General features: G+C 44.2%; 1 protein-coding gene across 1 annotated transcript in view; it reads right to left on the reverse strand.

The window, feature by feature from the left end:
• LOC146184974 (signal peptide peptidase-like 2B) overlaps positions 1-16226 on the reverse strand; it is a 41877-nt gene extending 25651 nt beyond the window's left edge. Inside the window, exons 1-6 of the mRNA XM_084605854.1 lie at positions 16191-16226; positions 12173-12286; positions 10818-11000; positions 6756-6842; positions 3469-3614; positions 870-1075 (exon numbers count right to left, since the gene is read on the reverse strand). Of these exons, the coding sequence (XP_084461980.1) occupies positions 870-1075; positions 3469-3614; positions 6756-6842; positions 10818-11000; positions 12173-12286; positions 16191-16226 (772 nt within the window). The remainder of the gene's footprint in view (positions 1-869; positions 1076-3468; positions 3615-6755; positions 6843-10817; positions 11001-12172; positions 12287-16190) is intronic.
• Between the last annotated feature and the right edge of the window lie 238 nt (positions 16227-16464).

The raw sequence follows: 16464 nt of genomic DNA on the forward strand, positions 1-16464 counted from the left end.
CGTTAGCCAAAACCTACACGTTGAATAATCACAGCAGGCGTGCGCTACAGAATCAAGATCAGGCGTTAAATACGAGAAGATATGTAATAAGGGAGTTATTATTCATTGACATCCACCCAAGCACAGTCATACGGCTACAAAGAAAAGCTATATAGCTTTCTCAGAAACTTCGTAGTTCAAGAAAAATTCGACCTGGTCCGGGCAGTTGCTCTGCCAACTGAGCTAACCAAGATCCCCGGACCAGGACGAATTTTTATTTAACTAGAAATTTTCTGAGAAAGCTGCATAGTTTTCCTTTGTAGCCGTATGACTGCGCTTGGGTGAATGTCAATGAGTAATTACTCCCTTATTGCAAATCTACTCCACCTTGGGGAATTTTCCTAAATATTTGGCCAATACGACCAGTTGTACGACACGGGTCCCCAACTGGGGCTACAGAGCCAAAACATATTTCTTTTACAGTACTGTGAAATGAACACAGAGCCCCAACTACGTCTACTTTCTCTTAAAAAGACGGCACTATGATTTTTTTCGGGCGCGTTGATGCTTAACCAGTAGCAACGAAAACTACTCCGTGGTTACCATTTAGTGAATGGCAGTATAGCACCTGAGATTTGCCAAAAGAACTGTGTCAGCTAGTTTAGTTGCGATTTTGTCCGAGAATTTTTTTTTTTTTTGCTTTTTACTTTACAAATGCTTTCAGTAAAAGTATATCGCCTTTCCTGCTAGACCGTAGCAGTATATCAATGAACTTAACTTCAATTTTGCCTCAGTGTTCCTCTAAGCTGTCACGACTTACGCAATTCTTATCAACACACATACACGAGGTGGAGCCCAACAGCACCGCACTAAAAACAGTGCCTCCTCACCCAGGTACGTAATGAAGAGATAAAGAATCACGAGCATCGAAGCCATCATGAAGACGAAAGCCAGCACCCACATGGGTGACACATCCAACGAGCTGTCCTCTTCAATCACGTTCATCCCGTGCGGTCGACTCGGCCTTCGCTCTACGCTGCCGGTGCTGGAGCGGCGCCGACGTGCCGCCCGACGCTGGCCTACCTCGCATAGGTAGCTGCGAAGAGTCAACAGCTGTGCACTGTGAATGTGGCTGACTGTGGTCGCCATCATTATAGCTTTTGCGGACGCTTGCTTTTGCCCTCTGGCATGCCTACAGTCAGGTCGAACGCACTAACGAATTGTAATGCCCGACATGTCACGTAAATACAGACACGTTAAAATGAGAATAGTTTTCGTTCACGCTTGCAAAATTCCACTTACTGTACTCACTCACTGGCAGATGATCTAACAGCTTTAAAGAAAGAGTAGCTGACTAAGGTAGTCATTACATGTTCAACGGTAAACGGTAGATACACAACACTGTGTGTCTACTCCCTTCATCCTGTTTTCGCTGGGCTGTGTTTTCACCCTTCATATTGCATGATACACCATTTCAGTATCTTTGAGTGATGCAGTCAGCAGAGGATCGGGTTAATTGGAGATGTGGGTGTAGTCCGGCTGATGATCATGATGGATGGTTTTGGCGCAGGTGTCGTTGTTACGCCCAAAAAACTTGCATAATAGCTTGCTAACATTTTCAGTATTCGCCTCAATAAATATGACAAGTATTTCATATTTATGTAAATGAGAGAAAATTAGTAAGAAAAACTTTTTTATCTTTACCCTTAATATGAATTCTGTTAATTGGCAGACTAAGAAAGTTATTGATGCCGTAGAATTACGAGCCTGACTGGGAAAATAATCTCCCGGTCAGATCATTCTAATGACTGGAAGGAAGTCAGGTCACTAAACAGGAAACGATAACTATAAATTTCAGTTTATCTTCAATGCGTCTGAGTTACCACGTTTCGATAACTTCCAGAGAGCATCCAGCCACTACGGCCCGAAGCGATATCTGCCTGTGTGTGGACGGACTGGCAAACAGCCATGAATGAATGACCCAATTTGAAGGGATTAGCAGCTTATGCTACTACATTGTCGAAACAATATAATTAGGTCCACCTGTTAATTTTATTGTTACTAGCAATATTATCCCCAGTTCTCATTGCTGTCACAGACCATACTTAAAATACTTTAAGGCGCAAAAAACAGACAAACACAAAGGTAAGTGACGGGACGAAGCGCCAAGGACGAAGGCGCTTCGTCCCGTCACTTACCTTTGTGTTTGTTTGTTTTTTTGTTTAAATTTTAACTATTTTAAATATGAACCAAAACCAACTAGCCCAACAGCAAGTGCTTTTAGGCTGTCACAGATCGTTTTCTGCTCTCAGCAGCGCATCAGTCGCGCGAATTGAAGTGTGGCGGAAAGTGTGCGTGTTGCATAAAACAAAAAAGAAAGACACTGCAGCTCTTTTGAACCCTTTCAAATAGTACCCAGCTTGATATAGATATTTCAGTCTTCAAAGAAGCTATCAGTTGTTATAAGCGGAGTACATTCTAGAGCTCAACTAAGCCTAAAAAGAATAAAAAGGGAGTAACACGCCCTCTAGCGCACTCCCTTCTACTGGCAGGTATTTTCTTCAATCTCTCAGGTAGATTTTCAGCACTAACCATACAAAATGGTATACTTTGGCAGCAGAAGCATATTTTTTTCTTAAATAATAGTTATTTAATGCAATTAGTGATGAAAGGAGGCAGTGAAGCGTTGCACCAAAGGTTTAGATGTTATTAATTAGAGGACAAAGTAAACCTAAATTGCAATCTTCGTATCGCTAGAAGATCGCACATTTTCAAACGGGAAACGACGTCCGTGTTTTTAGTGATGAAAATCTGCCGCAGGGCTAGGGCAGCACACCGTGACCTTAATATAGAATGCGCTAGAGGAGAAGGCACTCCCTTTTTACTGTCTTATAGGCTTATTCGTGTTAGAGTGTACGTTTTCACGTCTCAGTGCCTATAATCTCTTTTACTTTCTGTGATTGAAAAAAAAAAAAAATTCCCTGCATTGATGTTATAGAAAAAGAAAAAGCTGGCTCAATGTTAAGTCATCCCTTAGCGCAGCTGCATCCGACGGAGCGCGCGTTGTATGCCACGGGAAAAACAATAAAGATTAGAAGGACGCTCAAACTTCGCCTTGATAGCGCCTTTAACACTGTTTTTTCATTCCATGAGTTTTGTTATTTAGTTTTTTTTACGTTGGTTTTTGAGAGGTGAAATATCTCTCACGCGTCAACGGACAACTACAATTACAATTAACGGCTACAATCGGAATTACATTTGTCGTTGACTTGAATCCCTATTTCGGATTAGCAGATGGATGCCAAAAGGGAGCGAAATGTTATCACACCACCCTGAACGCTGCATAAAGAAGGGTTGCGTCACAGTCTTGATACAATATCAGTGCGTTACAACGAGAACGCCAACGCCGGCTTTGCTGCGACACGGGGCCCTTATGTTATATTGTAAAAAAAAAAAAAAAAAAGAAATAAAGAAATACGGTACGCTTACACTTGGTGCCGGATGTTTCCTGACCAGTATGAGCCGACGGCCACCGAGAACACAGCCAGACCCCAGATAATCCCCAGACCGGGGTCCACTTCCAAGGCTTTGGTGTATAACTTTGCCGCAAGGGGTTCTTTTGGCGTCAACAGTTTCTGGAGAGGAAAGCCGGGACTTCAAGCGGCTGCCCTCAGCGTTTCAAAATTACGCCGTGGTACTCGCTTACATGCACCGCGGCCGACGAGCAAAATGTATCTGCGGGCGGTGCAGGAAACATAACATAACTAAGCGCGCTTATCCTGATCATGCTCTTTTTTTTTTTTTTCATCTTGACGACCGCGATGAAAATAAACATAATCTGCAAGCGTTAGCGCCAAAACTAAGGCTAAATTGAGAAAATTGAAGCTAGTCTATACAGATGCGGTGCCGCGTTCTAAGCATACATAAGCCACTCTTACTATAAGCATAAAAAAAAAAGCGACGCACACATGCATTGACAAGGAAAAAAGTAATGATCTATTTTTTCTGAAGAAAAATAATTGCATCAAGTTGTCCTCGGACTCCTATCAGCGCTCTGTCATATCGTGACTGGCTTACATTCAGAAGTGCCACAGAAAACAGCAAATATAAGAAGGATGAGCTTCGTCTCTTTTCCTGATAAACTTCGAACTGAAATATTTTCTTCATTAACATCGCCGGTTTCATCCAAGAATGACTTTCCAAACAAAGTCAAGAGTTGAGCCGGTGCCTCCTGATGATTTAGCTTCACACAGGGCACCACCCTCGCGTGCAAGAAACCACAGCGCAAGCAGAAGTGGTGCCGTGACTCAGGACATGGTTTGATCTGAGGGTATAAGATCAGCGAGGATGTCAAGGAATGTCGGAGACAAGGAGGTCTCGTAGGCGAATAAGAACCAATTTATTTACATCTTTTCAAGCTAATAAGAAATGTCAGAAAAATGCCCATTTAAAAAGCTGAAACGCACGAGTTTTAAGCCATGCAATTTCCCTAGGTCTTTAGGTAGGTAATTTCCTGTCCTTGGACACGTACCAATCAAACAGCACAAATTGCCATATCTTCCACACGGCACCGTCCAGGCCCGCCCCCGTATTTCTCTAAGTAGGCCCAGGTCACGATAAACAGGCCCCAGCGTTGAGCCGGCGATACTTTCGTCATTATTCCTACGCCGCCGCACCTTCAGGTGAGTCGCCACTTCAAGGGTAGCTTCTGCCTACATTCGGATACGACGCAAACTGGAGCTCCGTGTACGCGCGACGGCAACCCTCGTCAGAGCATGCTTGTTGCAAGGCAGTGGTTGCGATCCGCCTTCATGCTCTCCATGGCATTAGCGGCGTCTTAGCAGACATATGGCTCAGACATGATAGTGGCCAGAGTCTAATTATGCATCGCAGGGTAGGAGTAGTAGAGGTGTGTGTGTTACGAAATTTAGGGAGACAATATATAGCGACAAGTTGGCTTCCATCGAATCGGTGTCTCAATTCTAGTACCAAAGAGGCGGCTTTTATTTCTGACAGGGCTGTCATGAAATACAGAGTAAAACAAGAAATGAAATTGTGGCATTGTTGCCACAAGGTGCTTACGCAGACTACTTGCGGTAATATGTAATGTATACTTGTTGGCGGAGAGCGTCACCCGCTCTACACGGGTCGCATAAATGCGAGAAACTTTGGCTACAAGGTTGGAGCATAACCACCTCCAACCTCTGTAGCTAATAGAAACTCCCCTCTTATCCAATATACAGTTTTCCGACTATAAATTGTGCTCAGCGTCCAATACAAGATAAAAGTAGAAATAAAACTTTGTGCTAGGATCAAATAAGCCGGTCTGCTCGTCAGCTCAGGAACATACCAGCCACGTACGTCTAGCACCGTGATACCAGAGTAGAGATGCACACCGTGCCATCGAGGTGGTTTTGCGCACGGGCCGCCAAGCAACGTCTCTGTTCTTCTAAATATGTACATATTTGCTACTGGTAAAAGGGAGAAAGTGTTGCGAAGCTGACTAGATACAGGCGCAATATGTCACCGCTATGTATACCTTGAACGTCCAGCTATCATGGAATGGTTTTTTTCCCCTCTAATAGAATTGTGCAATGAAGCAGTTCCGACTTTTACTTTCCCTGTCTCCCTTATCTGCTGTGCACCTGCTCGAAAGCCGAATGCTATGAGCTGAGCCAATGTTACTGTAGGACCTCTGACAGCACGCTTAACGCGAACGCTCGAGCGTATGTCCCGCTAAATGTTAGCGCAGCTCAGCGCTGCCCGATGGGTCCGACATCATGCTAAAGGGGCCTCAGGGCATCCTCTCTCATTACCGACCCCAAACAAATCGTGTGCCAGCTGCAAGTGCAGAGTGGTGCTATTGGTCGCCAAGACCATGCTCTCTAGCTTTCCTGTTCAGCGTGCTGGCGGCGGTGCATCGGCTTCCAAAAGAGCTGACGTCACCATTAAGTTACCTCAATAACAGAGGAGTGCCGACGAATTTTCAAGCGTTCATAATGGCCTCGATTGATCTCGATAGAGAACTCCGTAAAGAGATGCCCGACAAGGTGGCAATGTTTGAATTAAAAGCGCCGCGTGGCCTGTTTTTAGTAGCACTCCCGGCACCCCCGAGGAACGCCGAAGATAAGCCCATCCGATCGTATTTCTTAGCAAATACGGATCATTTGGTTTTCTCTGACTGTGGTAATGTTTGTCCAGCATCAAAATAACTTATCGGCGATAAATATAACACCAATATTTCAAAATATTCCCTCAAGTCGCATCCATACTCGCGACGTTATTTGAGAAAAGGGAAGGGTTAGCATCGTTTCGAAGTGAATGGCGGCGTATAGTACATAATTTGAGACCTGCCATGAAAATTGGCGTCGGCGAATGTATTTTGGTTCCGAAACTTTACTGCTGATGACGACTTCTTCATTCCGTTTTCCCTTGATTTTTTTTTTTTTTTTTTTCAGCTCACAGTAGCCGCCGTTATCAGTGAGAATGGTGTTTTTGTGAGTAGAAAGCACTGCCCTATCTTTTCTCCCCTTATTTTGCTCGCCATACAGAAGTTTACAGTTTGGCACATGCCTTAGCCTTCCATTACGCGAGTGTAAACAAAACACAGTGGCCTGAAGACGTGCAGGGTGCCTAGTACACTACGGCGGGACAATATCAGGCTTAACGCAGATCAGTATTTTCTGTTTCTTCGTCATTTGACTTTGCGCAGCGATATACTAATTCAGCACTAGTTTACGAATAGCAACTACTCAGATACTAAGAAGGATACCTACCTCGATATATTGGGCTGATTGGTTTGTCGCGACAACAACTACCATGTCTGTCGGTGATGTAGAAGACTTGATGACACTGATTTCGTCCTGTACGCGGCGGAATCGAAAACATGAGTCATTGAACAGTTCTCATCATACAGTTTCACATGAATATTGACATTACTTTTAGTCGTGGGAAAATGTCGGATAAACCTAGTGTTATATTGTGATTTGTGTTTCAGTTTCCGTTCGACTCAGTTCTTGTTTCGGTTCCGATTTCGTGTGTACTTACGTGTGTTTTTATGCGCTTGACTATTGGCTGTCTTTGTTCACTCGAACCGAGCACATAAATGTGCGTGCTCGCTCAATAAACTTTAGAGTCGTCCTCTCTCCAGCCATGGGCTCTCACGACTGATTCTCGGCTTCTTTCTTCACGGCCGCCCGGGCCAGTACAACGTTAGCATACGAGGAATGGATAAGTAACAGAATAGGGGCATCCCCAGTGCTTGAATAATTTGATGAAATCCTTCACCCTAATCCTCTTCCATAGATCATTCGTAGCGAACGGAAGCATGATTTCTGTCGACACCGATACAACACATACTGTGGACGTCATTGCATATTTTCTGTTAGTTACAAGAAAATACTCCTCAAAAACACGAAAGCCACAACTAATACGAGAATGCCTAAAAGCAATACGCGTCAAGAATAAGCTTTGCAAGCGTTTCATACAAACTAAGAACATGGATGATCTACAAAGATTTGCATGTTATAGGAATAAGGTAAATATACCTTAAAAGAAAAGCAAAGAGAGGCTATATAAGTAACTTATTGAACACCGACGCAATTAAAAGAACTGCTATTGTCTGGAAACACTTAGGCACTTTATTTAGCGCAAAACAAAAGCCCCCAATCGAGTCACTCGAGTCAGCGAGCACATTCAGCCACTTTTTTAGCGTTGCTACTGTAGGCACTACTTCAGAGGAATTTTTTGAATTCGTGGGGCCTTAGGTCTGTGAATGCACATTTGTAGCCTCAGTAGTAGCGGAAGAGTTTGAGGAGACTATCCTGTCTTTCAAAACAACTAAAGCTATGATGTAAATGGTTCGCAAATTCTGCCATTTAAGAATATATCTAGTTCAACTGCACAACCGCTGGCACACATTATAAATAAGGTGTTTATTTCTGGCACACTTCCTTCGAAACTCCAAATTGCAAAAGTTGCTTTAATGTTTAAAAGTGGGAACAATGGTGTATTATCTAATTACCGACCATGATCTAGCCTACCTGTATTTTGCAAGTGCACAGAGAAGTTAATCTACGAATGCAGAAGCTTTGTTACTCATCGTAATGTATTAACAGATGCTCAGTTTGGTTTCATGGAGGGCATGTCGACTGAAGCCGCTTTACTAAGCCAAAAAGAAATTCTTTTAGAATCATTTGAAAAGCAGTTGGTCGTGCTTAATTGGCATTTATATAATTTTTCCAAAGCTTTTGATAGTATTAATCATGAAATATTACTCCAGAAAAATTTGCATTCTGACTACTGGGGTAACTTCCAAGTGCTTCTCAAAAGTTACTTAGAATAATTTAGAACATCGCCACCAAAGAGTTGCTATCCATAACTGCGTATCCGAAATAAAGCCAATTTTCTCGAGTGTTTCTCAGGAGGGCATCCTAAGCCAGCTTTTATTATACATTAGTGGAAAAGCGAACAAATTCTTGAAAGGCAACTCCATTGGAATAAAAAATCATTGCTTTCAATCAACCCAATAAAGTCCAAATCAGTTCCATTCAGAGTCAAATATATAATAGTGGACGCAGATCTACTGCTTTGGCCATGCACCTGTATAGATAGTTTCATCAATAAAAAGCCTTGAAGTCATAATGCAGGGAAATGTGTCTTGGGATGTTCATGCCGATAACCTTTGTTGTAAACTTTCCAGGACCATTGGAATGTTATCCGAAGTTCATTATTTACTGCCCATCGCGGTTAAGAAACTAATTCACAACTCACTATGGCTTTCTCTCCTAATTTACAGTCACCTAGTATAGGGCACCAACACATTTCCAAACATAGATAAATTGAAGAAAAAAATGGGAAAGGAAAGCGGTTCGTATTATTGCCGATATCCTGTATAACACACATACTGAACCTGTATTCCGTACACTCGAAATTGTGCGAGTCACGAAAGTATATCATGACATATTAATGTGTCTGTGTCATGCCGCAGGAAAAGTAACAACTTTTATAATACACTAGCAGAAATGACAACGAGAAATAATCCTTACACAACTAGATTGAATAAATCGTGGTGAATACCTAGTACTCGTACTAGTTATGACAAACAGATGCTTCGGTATCAAACTCTGTAGCGTGCTAAACGAGAACGTTACAAATTCATCTCACTGACATCATGCGTCATACAGTTTATTACGCGGCTTCACTTTATTCTCATTAATGTCGGTATTTCGTTAATTTGCTTTCGCAGGTTCAAAATTTTTTAGAGGGTGAACGTACACATGCGCTACACCTATGCGAATTTGAGCTTCAATGATTCAGCGGTTTTGCTGGGAGAAGCATTCTATGGCGCGCGTGTAATTGTGCAACGCGCTGTATTATTTCAATGCTGTAGGTACGAAAACACAAGGTAGGTTATAAAGTGTTTTGTCGTTGGCTATGAATCAGAGTATCGCACAAGAAAAGAAAAACCCTGTCGTTTTTTTTCGTCATAATGGCATGCATAGCGCTCACAACACGGCTCTCCATAGAATGCGAGAGATAACAGACGTGAAACGCGTTGCCCGCATGGAGGCCGGAGCCAGCGGGACGCGGCAGGTGAGCTGTATAAAGCATACGACAAACTCGACGCAGGCAAGGCATGACACGCTAGTGTAATTCGACGATGCAGACGACAAATCCAGCGTTGACGCAGACAACATGAAAGTGCGCCGACACGAAGCAGACAAACGCGGTGGCCCTACGGAACCGCCGGAGCGAAGGAGAGTCGGCGACACGCGTCACCAGCGTCGATTTCAAAGCCCCTTGATCAATATCAAGGGGCTATAGTCGATGTTAAATCCGAGTGCCATCTATCTGAACCACCACAAGGCTTTCTCCGGTGTAGCGAAATTTCGCCCATCCCAACAGCGAAGTCGGCGTTCCTCTCTTACTCCGTGGTCGAACATCAACACTCATCACTTTCTTCTTTGACGATTTCGGAACCTTCGTCAACAACATACTTTTTCACTATTGAAAACACTGTGTGGTGGTCGCTGGGTGTACACCGAGAAGTGTGAGAGATACATGTGCGTTTCCTTTACTCTAAACCAATTTAACAATTTATCGCCACTGCACAAAAAGTTACACCCCCGTTACGGTTTCAATGAGTTTTATGCTCTGACCAATGGACTGTTTAACACCGATCCAAACCTCGAATGACTAGCGATGAGACCACAATTTTAACCCCCCCCCCCCCCCCAAAAAAAAAAAAAAAAAAAAAAAAAGGTTGCCTCAATGCACCCACTCCGCCGCCGCTCCGTGAGGACTAGTTGGCTTAGCAGGAAGACATCGTTGGTCTGCCAACGCGCAGATTGTTTACAGTGCAGAGGTTGTGCAGGAACAGCAGCGAATGTTCACTCTGTCGTTTTACCGCTGTGAAGCAGGCGCCTCCCCAGCCGCCGGAGACGCATTTCTGCGTAAGCGCAAATCGAGCTGTGCTGTGCAGCACGCGTTTCGGTCAAACAGCGAGGTAAGGAAGCACGCCGGTAGCTTTGTCGCCTCCCTCCGTCCTATGTCTGCTGCTCTATTTCTTTTTGTCTTGTTATACCTCAGAAACTGTCCTAAACCTTTACTATAAGTTAGGGCTGTGCATACGTCAAGGAAAGGACGCCTCCAAGCACCAATGGGGACCTCACTAAGCACTCCTGAGTAAGCTGTGTTTAAAGAGCGACCGAAGGAAGATGAGGGGGGGGAGCCGCTCTTAAGGCATCCTTAGTGAGGTCAGGAGCGCTTTAAAATGTGGCCCTCAGTACTGCTGAAAATGTAGGTAGTCTGACATAAATATTTAAGCATTCACTTACCACTTTGTTGGTGCTCAAAGCGATTATCAGTGCATAAGCACCGGCGTCCTTGTAAACTTGGATCGCTTGGTCAAGAGTACAGTTGCCGGTGTCTTGAATGACAACAATCTTGTCCTTGAGGTCAATTGCGTAGGGCTTCTCGCAGCTGCTCTGTCTGATGAAACTGATCAATGCGAGCATGTTCTGAAAAAGAATATCGCGCTTTGGTCAACCTGTGAAGGGTACATCGATCAGGATAATTTTGCTATCGCAGCGGAGATATGAATTTTATCTGATTATAAAGAAAGGTAATCGCTTCAGCATGCATTTTTGGCGCTCTTTTTAAAGAACTGGTGCTTGTTAACCACGACCGTGGCCGAGGCCGAACTCTTGTATTCAGTTGTTGTCACGTACTAATCGCGCCAAAAGATCGACACGTGAAACGGGCCGAAAATCATTATCAGTAAAAACGATAGACAAAGTAGGAAAAGCCGTTTCCCATTAAAATTAAGTTCTTTGCCCCCCTCCCCACATTAAGGTCGTCCACAATCTTTTTTTTTTCTTGCAGGCGTCCGGTTGCTGGTACAGAATAATTGTGAAAAAAAAAAAAAAGAAAACCGCTAGCTTGCCTGAAAAAGATTTAGGAAACATTTAAGAACCATGAGGGATATTGGCTTCCGTCAGAGCCTCCTTTTGTGGATCCTTGGTCGCGCACACTCGTCCCTCACAGACATGCACTCATGATGCGCTTCGAAATATGCAAGGGATAACTTCAGTTGTCGATCTATACTGATTCAATGCATGTTTCAAGATGGCGCCTACGCCTTCAGGTACTCATTTTTAATTTCTATACGTTCTAATTACCATACTCTAGCAAGCTACCAAATTGTGTGAGAGACCACATTACATAAATATAAACTTTGCTTTAACCCAGCTTCGCGAACGTGCATTCGTGGCCTAAAGGTAGCTGCCTCTGACTCGGGGTCCAGTGACCGCTGGCTCGATTTCCATCCCACTCAGAATAAAATTTCCTTTTTTAGTGCAATTAATAAACTTTTGAATATCTCCGCTCCACATGTGAGATCAAATCTCGATCAATCCATATTTTCTGCTCACATCAGCATCGGTGCTGCCGGTACCTCCTCTCTCCCGCGTTAATGTGGTGATGTAATCCAGGCTCAAGTCTTTCGCACTGTCCCTACCCCGTGTCAGCTGCCTGGGAACCTCGCCTCGACCCACGACTCAATTCGGTGTCTCACTTCGATGAAATTGGTGCATTCTCAGTGGCGCGTTATCGAAGTTGATGTAGTGCATGCAGGCTAACGTGGCACATAATCCGCGTCTGTCTCCTTTAGAGATATGATCGTCTCTCTCACCGATGCTTCAGGGCCCTGAGGCAGTTCCTTGAATTCTGGGTAGTACCTCATGCAGACATAAATCGGCCGTTCCTTCTGGGCAGCGGCTGCAAGCACCGCGCTTTGTTGAGCGTCCTGCAAAAATGAAGTTCCTGTTACCTTTGTCAGCGTCACGCCCTTCGCTTCGGTTTACCTTGAAAAAAAAAAAAAAGAATTGAAATAGGTTTATGATGAAAGAACGTAGTAAATGTTGTTCGACATCTCGACAGCATCCTGCACGTCGTTAAAGTGCTAATGGAGCAAGTTAGAAGCAAGAAGTGTCGTATTCCGGAATCATTTCAACCACCTGGGGATATCCAACGGGGAACCGACATCGCTCAATATGCGGGCGCCTTTTCAGTTTCATTTCCACAGAAACGCAGCCACCAAAGCCTGGACATGACTCAGGCCCTGCGGGTCGGCTCTACAGCCATTCTGTCGTCTCTTGGTACGACAGGTACCATAGCACAGACGTACAAGACCTGTTATAATATATGTCGATCATTCCTTTCAATTAGCCGATTGCCCCCATGTTGTAATTTATACTTTGTCTCCATTTTGACAACAGGCAACTGTTTGTACTGTTTTATCATAGCGCGATAAGTGTTCTACAGTTATTATTCACTGCGTCTGTGTAGTGACAGAGGCGCGCCTTTCGGGGCTAGCAGCACATGCGCGGAAGTGGATCGCGGTAATGCATCACGCATCGATCTGTGCTAAAAGTATCCAATATCACAACGTCCACGGTGCTAACAAACAAAGCTGATGAACTCTTGAGTAAAATTAAGGAATAAATACCTAAAAAAAATGTTCATGCAAATATACACAAGAACAGTAAGAAACTATTCCTCGAATCTTAGGAATCAGCCATCTAAGAGCCATCATCTTCATAACACAGAAATCCGAGGGCTTCTTTCTGAGCGAGAGCATCGCTTATCAAAAGGCTCCTTGTTTTTTGAGCGAAAAATGTCCAACTTGTAAAAACGTGTTGATAATATTAGGGAAACGTATAAAGAACTGATTTTTTTATTAACCCTCTTAGGTGCACTTGTCATTAGCTAAAAAAAAAGAAACAACGAGTCAGGTGGTTGGTGAAAATAGCTTGACATTACGCGTACAACAACACTCTGGCAATTAAGTCATGTCGCCGCACTCTGAGACCTATATATATGGGAAATCAAAGCAGAAAAATAAAAAAAACCGCTAACGTAATAATCGCAGTGCTTGCACGTATAGCAAGGACATAAAAGCAAGTTACGTAATGCCACATTCGCAACACATTTGTCCAACTCAATCTGCCTTTTTTCAGGGCCAGCAGTGCTCTGTAGTTTGTCTTTGCTTACTCCGCTTACAGACCCAAGCGTGTCATATATTGGTATGAGACAGCAGTCACTTTTCTCAGGTGAGGCGGCTTCAAGCAGCTCGAGAGCTGCCAGACTTTCCATGGGACGACTTTGGCTGACGACAGAAACACACGAGCGCATTCAGGCCGTCATGGACGTCTGCTGTCCTTCGCTGTGAGGTGCGCTCTCTAGCGCGACGCAGGAGCTCATATCGATTGGTTTACGATACATAGCGTGCACGCTAGTTTTTTGCATCAGCTCAGAGTTCCTGTTTTGTGACATCAAGTTTCGTGTCCCGTATCGCCAGTTACAGGTACAAGCATTCGTACCTGATATTAAGCTGCCAATTTTGTCGCAACTGCGTATGGGGACATCAATGCAATATCATATTTCGGCTCTCGAGCTCACCTGTTCTGCTGATGACACATTAAAGTTGTTGGGACTTCTCACAAGAGCGGCTGCAGATTCCTTCTCCCTGTATCACACGCGCATTCATGTACTACGTATGTCGTCACTGTGGGAAACCACATTTGAGTGCGTAGTCTTTGACTGTCCCTGTGGGGAAACGGATATGCTCGAAGTACCGAGAATAGGGGTGGAATTGAGGCGTAAGGCGAAGTGATCGTTCCTGATCGTTCTTGCGCAAATACCGGGTGTTTAAAATAACAAAAAACGAAATCACCGGTGACGTTTCTTCTATCATAGTTGTGTTGTGGACATGTGTTTCCACCTCGAGGTCGCGTAAAGAATAGATTTATAAATCATTCATTGAAATTCTGAGAATAACTTCCAAATCATTCGTTTTAGGGTGGCTGTTGCGTACGCAGAATTGAAGCACCCCTTCCTTAAACCCGCGTGGCACTGTTAACTGCGACGCTAAAAATAACGCCCTGAACGGCCAAAGGCAATCTCTAAATTCAGCTCGCTCTGACGTAATCCTTACGCGAGAGCATTGAGCGCCGAGTGCCCCCATGTCAAGACCGTTGTATAACTGCTTTTATAGAGGCGACTAAAATAACAGCGACACCTCCACGTCCTCATATGACCCACACAGTGGCGCTGCACATTTTTGTATGGCGATGGCCCCGTAAAGCCTCTCGCTGAAAGAGGCGTGCGTGGGAAGTCGCCATAGATATGTACGCTCAATGCTTCCGCGTTGCTGTTGTACACAAGCTGCAGGCCGCATTGTTTTTACAGCAATAGCAGAGTTTCATATAGAGAGTAGAGTCGTTGGTGCCTTGGGCTTCAAGTTATGCATGCTGCTTCACCGAGTCTTTAGAAAGAAATATACTCTTGAATAGGTTAGAAAATCACCTTAACTCCGGACCAAAGAACGGAGAACGAGGACAACACAGGACTAATGCTACACAAAGTTAGCACTAGTCCTGTGTTGTCCTCGTTCTCCGTTCTTCCCGCGCTATGCTTCCTGAGTTAATATTCTTCGAAGAAGACGCCGGACCTCTGATGGGGAGATTACTTCATATCAGGGGAATGCGAATAATCGAACTTTTCAAATAGTGGGTCGAATATCCTTCTGTGCGATAGTTCGGACGAATCAAGTGTACGAGAGAAATTATTCAAATGGAATAAAATATATTACTTTTCGAACACGTTTGAAATAACGCGTGAGTTTCGATAAGACCCACCACGTTTTTTTTTTTTCACACTCTGTACGAAAAACGAAGTTCCCTTTGACGCTGCGTGCCGTCCCGCCACTATCAGCATGATGAATGATTTAGCGCACCCCTCCGTCGTTACTCAGTGGTTCAGTCGCTACTGAACCAGAGTACCCGGATTCTAATCCAACCTCCGGCAGCTGCGTTTTGATGGAGGCGAAACGGAGAGGCGTCCATACGCTGTGCGAATTCAGTGCACATTAAAGAACCCCGGGTGGCCGAAATTATTTCGTATCCCTCCACTAGAGGCACTTATTTCTCTCTTTTCAGTTTAACAGCCACCTTTCTCCCTTCCCTTACGACGCAGCTCAGATATTGCGTTTTTTTCTTCTTTTCTACCACCAATTTACAATTTTTTTTATGGATTTAGTCACCTATCTCATGACTTGAAGTATGAATCAAGCTCTTTCATCATCTACAGCAAATGTCAGTTTACCTATACGTACATCTTGATGATATAGAGTTATAGGGGGAATTAGTTTGGTTATCTTAATAGCTATAGCCAGAAGATCAAATCAGTCGATATTGTCGACCATAAACCCTGACTGCTCATTGGAGGGTCAAATTCTAAAGTTAAAGCTCAGCTACTTTGGTCATCTGATGAGAAGAGAGGAGTCGCTGGAGAAAGATTTGATGTTGGGAAAAGTTGAGGGTCGCCGGAGAAGGGGTAGGCAGCGAACGCGATGGTTAGATGGCATCCTCGAGGCACTGCAGATGAAGTTATGTGATGTTCGGAAGATAGTGAGAGACCGGAAAGCGTGGCGTGACATGGTCCATAGGGTCACGAAGAGTCGGACACGACTGAACGACTGAACTGAACTAAAGCTCCATAAGCTGTGTTACCGTATCGCTGTGGCACTTTTGGAGTTTCATTTTTTCGCACTATTAATAACAACATTTAAACAAATGAACGTTTAAACGAACAATCGCACCAGTAGCGAATAATTGCACTAACATCCTAATTTTGCAGAGATGACTTACCGCTAAGTCGGCGAGCAACGAAACCACGGTTGCCATTGCGATAGTGGCGCGGAAGACGACCCCAGGTAGACGTCTTGCAAGTGTCATCTCTCTTCTTTTCTAGTGGACCTCTTGAATGGTGTAGCGAAGGTCACTTGCAGAAAAGCGTCACAAGGACGGGGACCTGCAATAGAGCAGAAATACAGGCAAAATGCGAGTCCCTGTGGTAGCAGCTGCGGGAGCGTCGAGCGCTCGAGCGTATTTCTATGCGTGCTCACGCGCAGAATTGCCGTGG

This window comes from Amblyomma maculatum, chromosome 6 (genome assembly GCF_055883805.1).
Source record: "Amblyomma maculatum isolate TAMU_Amacu chromosome 6, ASM5588380v1, whole genome shotgun sequence".
NCBI classification, from domain to species: Eukaryota; Metazoa; Arthropoda; class Arachnida; order Ixodida; family Ixodidae; genus Amblyomma; species Amblyomma maculatum.